At 34.2% G+C, this 15,958-nt stretch overlaps 1 protein-coding gene across 1 annotated transcript; it reads right to left on the bottom strand.

Annotated features, from left to right (window-relative positions):
- Positions 1 to 1,713: 1,713 nt before the first annotated feature.
- LOC110370524 (uncharacterized) lies at positions 1,714 to 10,923 on the bottom strand. Its single transcript, XM_021326363.3, has 2 exons — positions 10,700 to 10,923; positions 1,714 to 3,818 (listed from the first exon to the last, which is right to left on the bottom strand). The coding sequence occupies exons 1-2, from the start codon at positions 10,871 to 10,873 to the stop codon at positions 1,905 to 1,907; spliced, it is 2,088 nt and encodes a 695-aa protein (XP_021182038.3). The 5' UTR covers positions 10,874 to 10,923; the 3' UTR covers positions 1,714 to 1,904.
- Positions 10,924 to 15,958: the final 5,035 nt, after the last annotated feature.

Genomic DNA, 15,958 nt, shown 5'->3' with positions numbered 1-15,958 from the left:
TCTCTATCTGCATTATACAGCTGCAAGAAAGTATTTCTTCCACTTATCACGGCTTTAACCTTGAATGTATCCGCTCCATTCATGCTTTAACTGATTAATTGACGAAATCGGTGCCACGTGCCACGTAGAGTATTCCGGCAATAGATCGCCGTGAAATTCTGATTGGTCACTGACCTACACAAGATACCTTCTCTACTAATAAATCAGTTTGTAGACCGAGAAGTCAGTTCAGTTTAAGTATCAAGTTTTGAAGGGTTTCCTGGAATAAAAGAGTCATCATTTGCCTAGCCTTTTCCCAACTAAGTTGAAGTCGTTTTCCAGTCTAATCGGATGCAGCTCAGTACCAGCGTTTTACAAGGAGCAACTGCCTATCTGACCTTCTCAACCCAGTTACCCGGGCATCCCAATACCCCTTGGTAAGACAGGAATTGAGGAGTATTATAAAAAAATTGTGCTTACTCCTATCAAGAAAAATAAATAGCAATGAAGAACTTTACAAAATCTTATTTGAACAACATACTGAAAACCTACACTTGCCATACTGAAAACACACATAGGTTAGGGTTCAGTTGAGTCGCATAACATCTTACCAAAGACTTATTACTGTCTCTGACCTTTAGAAAAATTGTTAAATTGTACCTAATGCTTTCAGTGTTGAACTGCACAAAAAAAAACTATAGGTTGTAAAACTGCAGGATAACTAATCTCTTCTTTATTACCTTACATTCTCTTTCATATTAGCCTCCTATTTTTTTCGATAGTTATAAGCAGCTGATACAATACTTTGTTTGTCATTACTTTTCCAATAGGTACAGTCTATTTTCTTTTCACTTTCTTGATGAGTCAATATTTACGATGATGTTATGATACGGTTAGCTGATTACCTGCGAAAATTTGACATGAATTTTACTTGTGTGAAAGCATGAAGTGTGAATTTTGATAGATTTGTGTGTTCATTGACTGTGTGGTTAACTAGTTCGTTTGCTATTGTTTTTTTATTTGTATCTGGCTAAATTCTTCAATATAGCCAAAATCCTAAGGAATAAGGGAACTTATACATGGCGCAGTGTTGGTATAATTACGTGTATGTACAGTGTAGGTATTATTTATCACACTGTAGGAACCCACAAAGCAACAATTTTGACTTTGTACATATGACTGGTTTTAAAAAGATGTCATGAAAACGGGATAAGGCTATATTTTGTCTTGTTACGAGAAGTAGTTCTCTCGGGACGCTAGTAAAAATGAGGCAAACAACTAGTGGCAAAATAATATTATTACAATAAATATTTTCTGTTGGATACTTATATAAATGTTGCATTAATACTACCACTGCCATCTACACAACCACACACAAACTACGACCGATGTTAGACAGCTGACACAGCTATGCGCGTGAGTGTCCAACATACTTTCACTTCACAACTTACTTAGATCCACTGCTCTATAGCTTAGTTCCTCTTTGTACCACTATGTGGCGCTGCGCTATAATTTTCTTACCACTATAATATTTCATTCGCTTCGCTGTTATTCTTAAATCCAATAATGATGGAACATAAAGTCTATCATATAATAGAAGAGGCCTCGCAAATGGAATTGCTTACATAATCAGATTAATTAGGTCATGATATATAGGTATTGAGATTGACAAAATCTTGCTTACTTTCTCTATTAACTTTTTGCGTAATAATCGGGTAAAGAAAACGATAATGCAATAATTTAATGATTTATTTACAAATGTTCCCACAAAGTTGAAATCAGTAAGATACATCAATGGGTAGCAAGTAAAGTCGGTGGGACACAGGAAAATATAATTCGTATATTTTACAAAGACTACCTATATTATCAAGTATCTCTACTTTTCTATATGGAATATTTTATTTTACAATCACAATGATACATCTTCAATCTTCACCCTTATTTTTATTTTTATCATCACTACTTTCATCATCATCAACATTATCGTCTTCATTAGATGCTTTTGTATGATTTCTTCTAATTTCTTTATACATTGGAACATAAGTATGCAAACCTGATACAGATTGCTCTAAACGCTTTTTTCTATTATTCTCATCTAACCACGTGTTAACGTTCTTAGAATTTTGATTAATGCTTCTGTAATGACCATTTATTTGAGGTACATATGTCCAAACCGTTGTGGTCTCCTCAACTTTCTCCGTACTTTTGTTAACTTCTGTAGTTTCGGTAGTAGTTCCTACATATTCGTTTTTAAGTTTAACAATAAGTGTACTAGGTTCCTCTTGCATATCAATATGTTCGCCAGAGTTCCTTCGGCTTATTTCTATATTATTTTGATATTGTGCACTTGATCTTCTCTCTAGTTCTATGTATTCATTAGGCACTTTTGCATCTTGAGCATTAAAATGTAGCACCTCGGTTGGAGCTGGCCAAGAATATTCAGTTGTCAAATCAAAGAAAGGTATCATGGTTGTAACTTTGGGTAAAGGAGGTGTTTCAGATTTTAATTCTACAGGTATGTAACCTGAACTGCCAACATGGTGATCTTCTATCTGCGATGTTGATAATTCTATGGGAGCTTTCGTCGTATAAGGATTAGTTTGTGTCGATGGTATCGTATGATGAACTTTTTTCGTTTCGTTTTTCATGTCAGTTTTTTCGTCGGGAGTGTACACTTTAACGTGGACTATCATTTGCGTGCCAGTTTCAGTTTCCTTATTATCTTTATTACTTTCCTTGGCTTTCATTTCCTTTGTTTGTTTATTTATTATATTACTTAAATACCTGGGCCTTTTATATGGAGTATAAATACGTCTTATTCCAACATTGGATTTTCTTTTGAATTGTATCAAAGGCCGTGATGTAGTAAGGTAAATATTATCTAGAGAAGTTGGCGTGGTCGTTGTTTCTTTCTGGACGGGAAATAAATTAAGCATGACGCTGAAAGATTTTGTAGTACTAACAGGTGGAGCTTCTGTATGTCTAATGTCATTGGAACTTGATACAAACGGATGACTACCAACATCATTGTTCTCACATTTGTTGCCTAGACAATTCCTCTTGTGGAATGGAATCTGTCGGAACATTGGATACTTGTTTGTAGTATCTAATAAACTGGGAGTAGGAATTGGAGCAAAGCGCAGAAAATCATCAGCCAACAGATTAACATCTCCAGGACTTTCTGGTTTGAAATTGAAGAGTGGATCTGCTAGATGGTTTGATTTAACAATCTTTACATTTTCTGAACTTTGTTGCTGTAAATCTGATTTCGTGTCAACGTCTGCGCTTTTATTCTCTAGCATTGGTTCTATATATAGGCCAGTAAAGGCTATATGCGTGCTTGTAGGTTTAGAGTGCATATCTCCCGCTTTTGCATTGATCGTTGTTTCTAAATATTTTATTATTTGACGTATATTTTTTAATCGTTCTTCGTTTCTATACCGTTCTATCCAGCTTCTTGATCCGTAAGTTTTGCTGAAGGGTAAAGGAGTTGGGCTTCTGTATTCAAAGAAGAATGGTCGTGGACTGGTTCTTCTTACAGCGTTCGGTTTGTAAGTTGGTTTTGTTGTTGTCGGTTTAATTATAGTCATGTTAAATCTTTTCTTCCTTGGAAAGGGTCCAGTAGTTTCTAATAGTGGGTCAAAGTAGCTGCTTTCTTGCAAAGCATTGATGAGTAAAGGCATACGTTCGTAGTAATCTTGGTCGAGCCCAAAGTAACTTCGGTCAAGTCTATCAGCAAATGGTTGATCGTTTCTGCTTTCGGTTCGATTCATGCCTTTCCTGTTTTGTACTAAACTCCATTCTACAGCAATCGCGTATTCGTAGATCAGTAGAATTACCTGAAATCCACACAATGTTAGATTAGTGTTTTGTGTTTCTTCGTGAAACATGAACAAAGTGTTACTACAGAAGAAATATTTTCTTGATTCTTTTGTTGTTCATTAGTTACTGTTAATTTCAATCTCGAACATTCTGATTGAAAAGAAAATCAGGCCGGTTAATAAGGGATCCATAAACATTTTCAATAAGAATACTAAAGCAGAAAGAAGCTAAAATTACTACTGTTTATTTCAATAAAAAAGTTGTGTAAAACTAATTAATGTTTGGCAAGTCGAAGATGTTGTTGTTAAAATTGATGTCGTAGTCAGCACGGTCTTGATCTTGTCGCCATTCATTATTCCGTTGAACTTCCAAATATATCGGTCTCATGGAAGGTAACATCGAATTCAGGGGCTTCGAAGACAAATTCTCTTCATTCTTCAATAACTGCCATGCAGAGGTCTGTTTAATTTTTTCGTTGTCAGCATTCAATACTTTCGTCGTATTTTTATACTTGTAAGGTTCAGTAGTTCCCTCAGGTTGTTTTATTGTGTATTCATCTTGCAATTCATCGTCAACAACATTTTCACTATTCTGATGATACATCAGTTTTTGTTCGTGTACCGTTTCAGGTGTAAAATTGTTTTTTATATCACTATTTTCAGTTTTAACTTTATTCAAATTAATCAATTTCACAGTAGCGCGTTGAGTGGTGGAGGTAGTAGGTGAAGTTCTAGGTTCTATGGTATATTGCCAGTCCTTGGCTATTTTTTCTTGAGGAAGGTATATCATATCCGCCATTTTACGCATCGATGTTAAATCCAAGTCCTTGTGCTTGACAACTGGGTGATTACTTGATGGCTTTAACTTAACTGAGCTTTTCTTAAAAGTATCGGTATTAAAAGGCATGATTTTATTTTTTATGAATTCTGTACTTTTGACGTCAATATTTTCAAATTCAGATTTAGGTTTGTTAGACGTAGTGACAAAGTAATCATCATATTCATCTTCTTTATATAAGGGCACGTGCATCCGTGTATAAGGATCTACGGTGTATGCATCAAACCCTTTTTCAGTGCTGGATGCTTCTTGAGACTCAATATACTTAATAGGAATAAACATCTCAGTGGTGGGGCGCTTTATTTCTTTATCTTTGTCACGTTTTGCGTTTTGTGCTTCGGCAGGTTTAACAATTGAATCGTAATCAAGAGTATCTTTATCCAATACTAGTTCTTTGTACATTATAGAGCCAATTGTTGTTGGTAATCTTATTATGTCATCAACTAAAATCTTTTTAAGATATCCTGCTTTCATTGTAGTAGTTTTTGTTTCGGCATTTTTGGGAACAGATAAAGTAGTAGTGGTGATGGCAAGCGGGGTAGCGACAGTGGTACTAGAAGTAGTTGTTGTTGTTGTAGAGGGACTTGTAGAAGAACTTGTTGAGGGCTTCGCGCTAGTACTCATAGTGCTAGTCGTTTTGTTTGTTACTTTTGGAGCAAACGTCGTCAATTTTCTTTTAATCTTACTAGCAGTACTACGTATTGAATACATTGGAAGTGGCGTATTACTTATTTTGTGTTTTTTTCTTCCTATTGTTTGATTGGTAAGTGGAGCAATAGATCTTTGCTTTGCTTTATCAGCATTATCATTTGAGCATAGGTATAGTCCAAGTTTCTTAGTAATCATATTTGGGACCATTTCTTGTATGCCTGTTATCAATTTATTTAAAAGTTGTCCCATCTTCTTTGGACATTTACAACTTACGATATTATCGTTGCCATCAATTTTGTATTCTTTGTTCTTTTCATATTTTTCGGTAGGATCATTTATTTGCTTTTTTCTTATATTTTCTTTGATCATGGGCTGAGTTTCGGCCATTAAAGGATTTTCTGTGTATTCATGATCCTTTTTCTGGACGTTTCCGACTTTTTCGTTGATCATTTTGTCGAAGTAATTCAACATTCTTTGGTAGTCTCTTATCTTCCTTATTTTAGTTAAGTACTCTAATCGTTGAGTTGGAGTTTTCCATTGCATTAATGGTGATGTTTTGTAGTCTACTGTATTATAATGCCTAGCCGTAGGCATTTTTAGCCAATTCTTTGAACCTGAAAATACATTTCTGGTGAACGTGGCTTCTGTGGCATCTTTTGCTGTAAAAGGCGAACTAGAACTTGAGTAATCTTCTAAAATCTTTTCTAAATATCTGTTTTTGTTGAGAGCTTTTAACAATATTGGTAGTAGCTTGAGTGTTGTTCTATCAAAGTTTATTTTCTTATTGAATTTTGAGCTAATCGATGTAATATCGCTGTCGTTCATTAGTCCCACCCAATTTGGCTTTAATGAGAGCTTCTTATTTACATTTGACTCTGCGTTGATACTGTATTCGTAGACCAGTATGACGCTCTGAAAACAGACAAAAAAACATTTGAATACAAACTCTATAAATATCAGTATCAAGAATAGATGAAAACTAAACTTAATTTTAAATAGATGAATACACACACAAAACTGGAAAAAAAATATAACATTGAAACACAACAATCAATAGAAAAGTAACTTACCTAAAATTAATTGAAACGTTAGTCACACAGAACTACAACAAAATATTAAAAGACAGACTACCTACAAGTCAAATATATCATTTATTTTGTTTATTTTCTTCCTAGATATTATCGCTGATAATACAATGAATAACGTTACTAAATATTGAAACATTGCTTTATTTGTTGAAATAATGACATTAACAGCCTCTAAAAAAACAAAAGATATATTTTACAGTCGTAAATTAGGACTATGATTTCTTTAATAAAACCACCATTCTGTTTTTTATTAGTCGTCAATCCATATCTTTATTGCAGTAGGCGTGATTATAAATCTGCATAATTTAGTGTTGTAGTAACTTAACTATGATGTATGTTACATGATATTGCATAAATTATTATTCAATGTTTTTGCAACTTTATTTTGCTTGTGGCTCTTACTTTACCGTCACGTCAGCTGCTTTTTTTTGCGAAAAATTTGGTTTAAAGGTCTTATTTTGACTGTTCTTATTATTTAAACTACCTATATGCCGCCAAAAGTAAGCAAGGTTCTTTAAAGGCTAGGGAATACCATTTATTACAGGTAAAATAAAAAGATGTGAAATACGTAAGAAAGTACAAAAAAGTCTAACTGATTGTACTTAAAAGGTGTCTCTGGTCTAAGAAAGTGAATTCACCGTACTGAAACTTTTCCTCATATTCCAAAACACAATTTGTCATTTTTCACTAGTCTTCAGGCATCTTGCAAAGGATCATTAAATTCATGAAATACCTTTCACTGAACACTAGACTATATTCGCGTGACGTCACAGATGCGCTGCGCAGTGAAGAAAGCAGAAAGTATGCACATTACACCCGATATGTTAAGTACACACATTGTTCTGTATGTATGTACATAGAGTAGAATATTCTTATTTGCATTTCATGTTATTTCCATAAATGGATTCTGTATTTCTGTTAACCACGCGAGGATGGTGGACTCTATGATTTCTATATGATGATTTATGTTAGACTAGCCGCTTTTCAGCGGTTTCATCGCATCCCGTGGACATTACTACCCGTTCCGGGACAAAACATAGCCTGTGTTACTCAGGAGGAGTGTAACTTTCTATGAGTAAAATATTTTTTCAAATCGGTTCAGTAGTTTTGGGAACAAACCAATAAACAAACGTTTCCTCTTTGTTATATTAACATAGGTAGATTGAATCTGAGTAGATACAAATTCTGTAGGCAGCGGTAAGTAGATAGGATCAGTTGATGATATATTAGAAATGCGATACCTAGTTTTATTCCAGTAACCAAATAGGCCCTCTGCATTGTTATATTGGACTCTATCTAACAGTGAAAATCGGGAGAAAATCTGTTCAATTGTTTGTGAGCTTACAGTGAATAAACATTATAGTGGATGGTGTTGTTTTAGATGTGATGAGATAAGATACGATAAAAAAACAATAGGTACCTATAATTTATTCACCGAATTGGAGCACTTTGTGGAAACCCTATTTTATTTTGATGGGAAATCATCAAAAGACGCCTCTCACTGTTGTTGCAGCGTGAGGGAGTGTCAGACTCTTACTGACTAAAACCCACCATGTTCCTTTTAAGCCCTTTATGTATTAGGACAGCGGTTACTCCTACGAACAATCTGATAGGCTGATTGTGATGAATAACTAAACAGTTAATGAACATGTTTTAAAGTGAAATCAATCATAATTTTAATATATCAAAGTCAGCACTTTGTGTGACGAAATACTTGAATGCGGCTGACAACGTAATGTCAATTAAAACAACGATAAGTAATGGGTAACATAATACGTGCGTGTATTATCCAGTTTTTCATAAACGGCCAAGAGTGAACGAGCAATATTGCCTATAGTATGTAATCATCTGTTTTTTTTCTAACTGAAGAAGGATGTTTTACAGATAGATCTTTTAAGGGGTTTTTAACTGACACAGCAAATATTAGTTTTGCTACAGTTAACTAAGCAATTTTTCACGGTCGGTAAACTTAAGTCTTTCATAAGATGTCCTCTCATAAAGATAAGGACCTATTCTTAGTTTCTAGTAAAACCGGGGTTTTTGACCAAAAACTTGAAACTTGCAATATAAATCATTAGAATAATATGCCACATACAATTTCATCAACATTACTACAAGTATTCATATTTAAACACAAATGCGGGTTTTCTAGCCCATTCTATAGCCCTAATTTCTCATTCAAAACCATATTTTGCAACAGACTTTACAACCCTATTAATTCCAAATATAAATCTAAATTGAAACACGATATCCGTTTTAGCAATTTCTTTGCGCATCGCTAAAAACTTACGCGTGCCGATAAGAGGAAGCGAACAGCTAATCACTTCATAATAACTGTTTACCAAATAAAAACACGAGAAAAAACCAACAAACGCAATTATGTATACAAACGACAACGTGTTTGGAATATTAGTGGATGCGCGCGCGCACTTACGTCACAACAAATGCGGGGTGTTTAGGAATGTGGAGAAAAGCAAAGGATGTTGTTTCAATTCTGAATTTTAGAATGTGAAATGGCAAGGTAAATAGAGAGATAGAATTCGTATTTCAAAATATAAATGTTTGATTTTTTTTTTTTTTTGAGATTACAATTATGCCTTTAATATTTACAATACATATTTACAATAAAAATCAAAAACTATCCTAGTAAAACAAACAACTAAAAAGCGTCAAAAAATTCGTCCCCATCGCTGTCAACTGGGAGCGTGCCCAAGAGGCTGGCAGCATTACCTCGTTGGATCGCCATGCTGATTCTTTGTCCGAGGTAATAGCCAGCCTTCTGTTTGAAATAGGTATCAACAATACAGTCTACGGGCAAAAAGACTTAAGAATATATAAACAGCAGATACTGATTGTCTCCGTGGTGGTCTAAGTACAGTGACTACATGTGTTCCAAAAAAGTGTAGCCTTTCCTCATCTCTATATTGGGGTTCGATTCTACCAGACTAACTTGTTACCTGGGCATTCTGGGTAACCCTTAGCAGACAGCCAAAGCTATCCTTAACGTCTGCATAAAAATGTACAAATGGTAGCTATGCCCCAGTTTAAAGTACATGGAGGAAATCGTCTTGATAAGATGGTCCCTTATGTGAGATCCCATGCCCATCGGTCTCGCAACCAGTGCACATTAGACTTACGATGTGACTACTACACCAACGACACGTTTGATGAGATCAGATAGAGAAACAATTGAAGTCTCACTTGTGAGCCCAACAATTCATCATGATGAATACACTGACTGTCTAAAACATGTCTCTAAATAAGCGAACACAATCAAACAAAGCCTACAACATCTAAAAGGTATCAATTCACAAATTAACCTGCCACATTTCTATGTACAGACAATGAGAATAATTCGCTGACAATAGAAGATGATGAATGTTTATATAACGGACGCTCTGTTTGTGAGTTTGTTTGTAAACCGACTACTTATTGCTGTTAGTAATTTGTTTTTATTGCGGATTGTGCTTCCGTAAATCTGTGATTTGTCTGTAATCTGTGATCCGTCATTGTGGATGGTAGATTAACTCTATTAATCGAATAGCTATAATGTTTGATTATGGTATGATTTTGGACAGATATGTAGATGCCTACTAATGTAGGCATCTACATATCTGTCCAAAATCATACAGTCAAACTAATATACTCAATGCGTTAAATGCTCTTTCCCATTTGCCTAGCTCAATTATCCATATTTTTTTATGAAAAACTATAACAACTTTTTTTTGTGTATTTGTTGTAGATTGCATAATTGACAGTAATTTATTAAATTAAAAGATAAATAAAATAGACTTGCTTGCTTTTAATATTGCAACCACTTATATTGGACATTTAGAACCACCGCATGCTGTAGATCAAATTTTCGGCCGATAATAGGTTCGATGCTAGGCTGGCAGTTTATTAAGAAGGTAATCATTAATCCAATGAAACTTTTTAGTCGGTCTAGTACTGTCCCGATACCTAATCGCTGTAATTTAAGCGTTCTATCTACCGTTAATCTTAAGACTGATTTATAAGCCTAGTCCTTTAAAGTATGCGGGACGTTTTAACTTAGAAAAAAATATTTAAATTTTTTCTAATAAACTTACAGAAGTAATAACTTAGAAAAGTATCTCACAGTGTCACAATAACAAACTAATTAACACATAACACATAGAAATAGAGACATTAACAGAATTAATCATGTTTTCAACACGTTAATCACTTTCCAAAAACTACAAGATAACCCTTTTATTTTAGGCACTCATTACACAAAAAAATATTTAACCACAAAAAAAGTAAAAAAGAAAGGAAAATCAAAAATTCCAAATTCAAAAACTTACAACAACAACGGTAACTGTGATTGCCGTAGAAATGGCGGCGCAGGCACATCCTTGCCTTATCTGTCGCTTTCTGGAGGACCTTAAAAACTCCTCGGTCCTCGCATCGATAGTCCTGTACAAGCCAAACTGTCGGATCCTAGACCCACTGGATGTCACAGAACCCTCACTCGACATATTACCGGCACATCACTACTGGGATGGTCGTTTGGCTGCGCGCGCGTCGCTCGCGTCCGCACTAGAAAATGTGACGGATTCTTCGCGCTACGATAATGTTTTCCTTTGAGATTGTAGGGTTGTGATGCGGTTTGGGAGTATCGATGTTTAGTTTTATTTTAGAGCGTGGGTTTGAATTGAATTTTTTGACTTGGTATTGTTTGAAAGATGCCATTTCGTTTTCATTTGTATGATAATGAATGCTTATTTTCAAATGCATTTAATCAGTTATTGCATAGTTCTAGTACCTAAAAATGTCCCTTATTTTTTACTCTTTACTAAATTAAGTTTAATATTGTTGTGATGTGTTCCATATTCGTTCATTCAGATCACTCTGCACAAAAATATCTTCGTAACTATAAAGTAATATAAAACGACATGAGTGAGATAAAAAACTTATTTTTTCTGAGACATGACTTTTATTATTAGGCATTACAAGAGGAACAGATATGCATTAGATAGATACTTAAGTACCTGTGTGATTAATCAAGTGCATACATTACTAAATTACCAAATTATCGATACCCGTATGTCACATCCCTAGCTAGCACGATGCGCGGACGCAAGCACTGGAGCGTGCCGGCCAGCGCTCCCACACGACCGAATATTCGTAACACCAGTGAAAATCACAATTACATGTAATATATTCACATCACTACTTATACATTGTAACGCTATTAAAACAAGCAATTTTTGTTTATTTTATGTTCACTAATCTCATAAATTGCTCAGCCCACAATAGAGAGAGTGTCATGACTTTACCTGACGTTGTCTCGTTGCGTCAGTGTGACCGGAGTCGGACGTTAGTGGACAAATTGCCAAGATTTTTATGACAATTATGTCTGTAGATTGCAAAATAAATGGATGTGTAAGGTTTATTGCTTGTTCTTTTTACGTGGACAACAAAGAAAGTTGTGAAAAGCGTGCTCGATTGTCGATTGTTCAGAAACTTTATGATGCAGATTACGTGTGGGTAGACTCGTAAATCATCATCTTACAGTCGGCAAAACGTTGCTATTCTGATATTATAACTATAGGTATGAAATTAAATAATAGTTTACACTTATAGTCATCTGAAACGAAAACTTATCAGAATCGCACAAAAAACTCGTTAGACAAACTAAAAATTTCAAATCTTTTTCACAATCACGTTATTTAAATAATAAACTTGAGGCAACAAATAAGAGATAACAAGATCACTGCTAATTTTTAAATGCTTCAGGTAAAACTAAGTTGAAGTAAAAATATGATCACACTAAACGCTAAATCATAATAAAGAGATTCTATCAGACATTTACATGACGTTTAAAATTAATATCAATTATATCTTAGAAGGCTGCTTCACAAAGCAGGCGATAAAACATAACATTTTGTAAAGAGAACCCAGTTAAAATTAGCATAAAAATACTTTCAATTCCATAGCGGCTACTCTGTTTATTTTCTTATTCCTGTAATTTTTCAGGCAGCCTATCAACTTTTTCCTTAGTCTATCTGTGCATATAAATATGTCTACTACTATATTACGTTTTTACTTAACTATTTGTTAATGCTCAATCCTTCTCCCTGTGAGGCCTGTGCCCAGCAGTGGGACGATATAAAGGCTGTTACAGTAACTTAACTAGGTCTTTTACGTCTTCTTTCAGAGAAGAATAAGCTTATCACTATCTATGAAAAGTCAAAAGGCAAGGTTTTTCTTTCATTATTACAGACTCATCACTAGTTCCTATCACTATCACTACATGGTTCCATGGAGTAGGATAAAACCCACTCCAGCAAGGAGTAGACCCGGGAAGAAAGAAACTCCTTAGACACTCTTGCAAAATAGAAGTGTTTCATACATTTTTTCTCTCAGTAAACTCTAGTAAAATTATATAGAACATCGAGCTAGGAAGTTATTACAAGAAAATTATTATATAAATTGATGGTACTAAGTAAATAAATTCTATGTTAGGTTATATAATGTAAATTAAGTGTTAATATTACGTAAATGAAATTGCTTTGAAGCCATCATTATCCTTGGTAACTTTTTTGTCGAAGCACCATATAATTATGAAACCCCTTCAGAGCATACACATACACTCCTCTAAGGTCCTGGGTTCCTGGAGTATTCAACCAAACACAGATTCTTGAGATTTATGTTCATAAATTACTATCGGATACCATATGTTCTGCATGAGCTTACAATTAGCTTCGTCGTCACTGCCGCAAAAACCTCCACCGCTGGAAAAAAGTCTCCCTAAACTAAGGGAGTTGGCTCACCTTAATCTCAATACTATTTAATGGGAATTTGAGTAGATCAAGCAGTGTATGTGCTTACCCTAAGTGCAGTTGCACCAGATACCATCTCCAGTTGACGGCATCGTTATGATACGAGCTGAGCCACTTACCGCGGTTGAGCGCCTCACTACATATCGCTATCGATGTTAATTATCATCCCCCATATGTTATTATCGAGTTTCATTTAGCTTTACGCTCTTTACTCTTGTGGGATCGGCTGATATGATAGCGGTATTGTATTGTGAGACTGTCTTGTTGCTTATGGTTTTTCTTGTCTAGATATTAAGAACTTTTTCTTGATTCCATACCTTTTTCTGAGATACAAATAATTGCGGGTACCTATTTTCGATAATATGAGATTTGCAATAAATACTCTGAAAGAAGAAAAAAAAACTGTGTTTCCAGTCCAAATTAACTCTCAATAAGTTAAAATTCTCCAGACTAGAAGTAACTTTATTAATTAAAATATAACTTGTCTAACCTTACTTTGCACTTTGACTAAAAGCGTTATTATTGTTAGCCAAACAAAAATAACTCTTTTAATTAAAATATTTGTAAAGATGTTTTAATTAAAGTAATTTAAAATTATTATACTAATATTACATCAGTGAACTATTGTATCCATTACAATTTTAATGAACTTTCAAATCCATACAACCAATAGGTGGAAATGATGAGTACCGAAACTAATAGCATTTGTATTGGATTTATTACGACTTAAGAGCGCTATTACAAAATCGAATCGCTCAGGTTTAGGTAAATTAGACGATAGCCGGCAGCACTTGCGCGCGTGTGCGTCTAGTGAAATACGCAACGCACACCTGCGGACCGCCACGTGGCACAAACAAACTTGAGACTTTGCCACTTTTATTTTCGAAATAGTTTATTGGTTTTATAGTTTATGAAATATTATTTGTACCGATGAATTTTATAACCTAGAATAGCTCGATTGAGTTACAATAAACAAATAATCGTTTACAATTTTTAAATTATTTAATCGACAACCAAACTTTTCACCATGTTTATCATTTAGGTATAAGTAATTGATTTATAAAAAAACTAAAATCTATAATTCGTCTTCCATGTATTGTATCTTCATTTTCCTGCAACAATAAAAACTAGGAATGTAAATAGTTTATTAAAACAAATATGTCTGTTGCGAGTGACAAAAAATACTTACCATATTATTTGTACTGGTATCCGATTGAGTCTGATAATCTGAATTAAATATGCTTTCATTATCCTGCAAGAATCAAAGATATCCAATAATATTATTATGCAACAGCGAAACTAACGACGATGACATTTACGTACATATTTCTACATAACCAACATCAAAAAAAGAGAACCCAATCTATAACATTTTCGCATTAGAATATCATGGGTTAATACTTGTGTATATTACATTTCAATCAGATCATTATAACTAATAAATAAAATAAAAACTCACTAGTATCAAAACGAGTTCGTTGCGCAGGTTGCGCTATATTTTCGAGCTCCGGCGAGTTTGCGCGGCGCAACAGCGAGCGATACGTCCTCCTCGATAAGCGCTTGGCGCTGACTAAAGTTGAACACCGCGCGTCACAAGATTTATATTGATTTTTGCATTGCAAACAAAAATTATTTTAAAATATTGTTTTACTTTTAAATAGACCAATTTTTTTTTTCAAGCTTTATAACAATACCACCTTAATTATTAAATATGTTTTATTTGAATTTGGATTATACTTTCATAGATAAAAAATATAGTTTTGTATGGAAAATTGTCAGTAACTCTCAGTTTTATAGAATTATTTTTGGTGTATTACTGTATGAATTGTAATAAATTGGTGTAAGCAAGCACAAGTACAAGATATAGTTGTATCTTGAACATTTTTATAAATGGTTAAATTGCTATATCCTCGTAGTACTGAAGCATCAAAAGATTCACTAAAGCAACATTTTATGAAACATCCTTTGCAGAGACAAAGATTTTACTGATGTACGTGGACAAATTAAAATATTTATTGAAAACAGACCCAAGATAAATGATCAAACTTTCTTAATCTTATTTTTGTTTTTTTTTTTGTGACTATATCCAAAGCATAATGACGCATCAAAAATCGTATAAAACTCGAAAATTTGTGATAGCCCTCTTAATGGTCACGACGTAAGTCATACGTTGTGTGCACTCTCTTTGAGGAAGGCGCCATGTGTTATGAACGCTAGTGTAAATAAAAACTGTAGCATTTTTTGTTGGAATATAGGCTTATTTTGTAGCTACTAAATGTGTGTTTGAATTACGCAAATTACTTTTACTGCTGGTGTAGTATCAGACTTGTACTGTTTGATTGATCTGACAGTCGCATAGCACGTTGTGTTGACATCCTGAGAGAATCTGAGAGGAAAAGCCAGCGTCCCAGAATGTAGGTACTCAGTAGAAGTCGTTTTTAGAACTCAACGTACATTAGAAACAGTTGGTTTTAGAAAACTCTGACATTAGGGCTTGTTACGTGATTAAACCTGCATCTCTCTCGAAAAGAAGAATTAAGACTCATTAATAATAGATTCCAGCTATCCGATAATGTATGTAACTTTTCGCTTGAACAATTTTAATCCGCAATTTGCATACTAATTTGTGAAAAATGATGGATGTTCATCATACTATCAGATGAATCGATTCATAATAGTTCTAATGCATCAAGCTGTCATTAGTTTTCTTCGAGTATTTTCACTTAGGAACACTTAAATTCCTACGTTGAAGCGCACTCATTAATAAGTAGATGATAA

Source organism: Helicoverpa armigera, chromosome 4 (assembly GCF_030705265.1).
Source record: "Helicoverpa armigera isolate CAAS_96S chromosome 4, ASM3070526v1, whole genome shotgun sequence".
Classification (NCBI taxonomy): Eukaryota; Metazoa; Arthropoda; class Insecta; order Lepidoptera; family Noctuidae; genus Helicoverpa; species Helicoverpa armigera.
The sequence above is the reverse complement of the archived record's forward strand: the minus strand, read 5'-3'. Positions and strand labels throughout refer to the sequence as shown.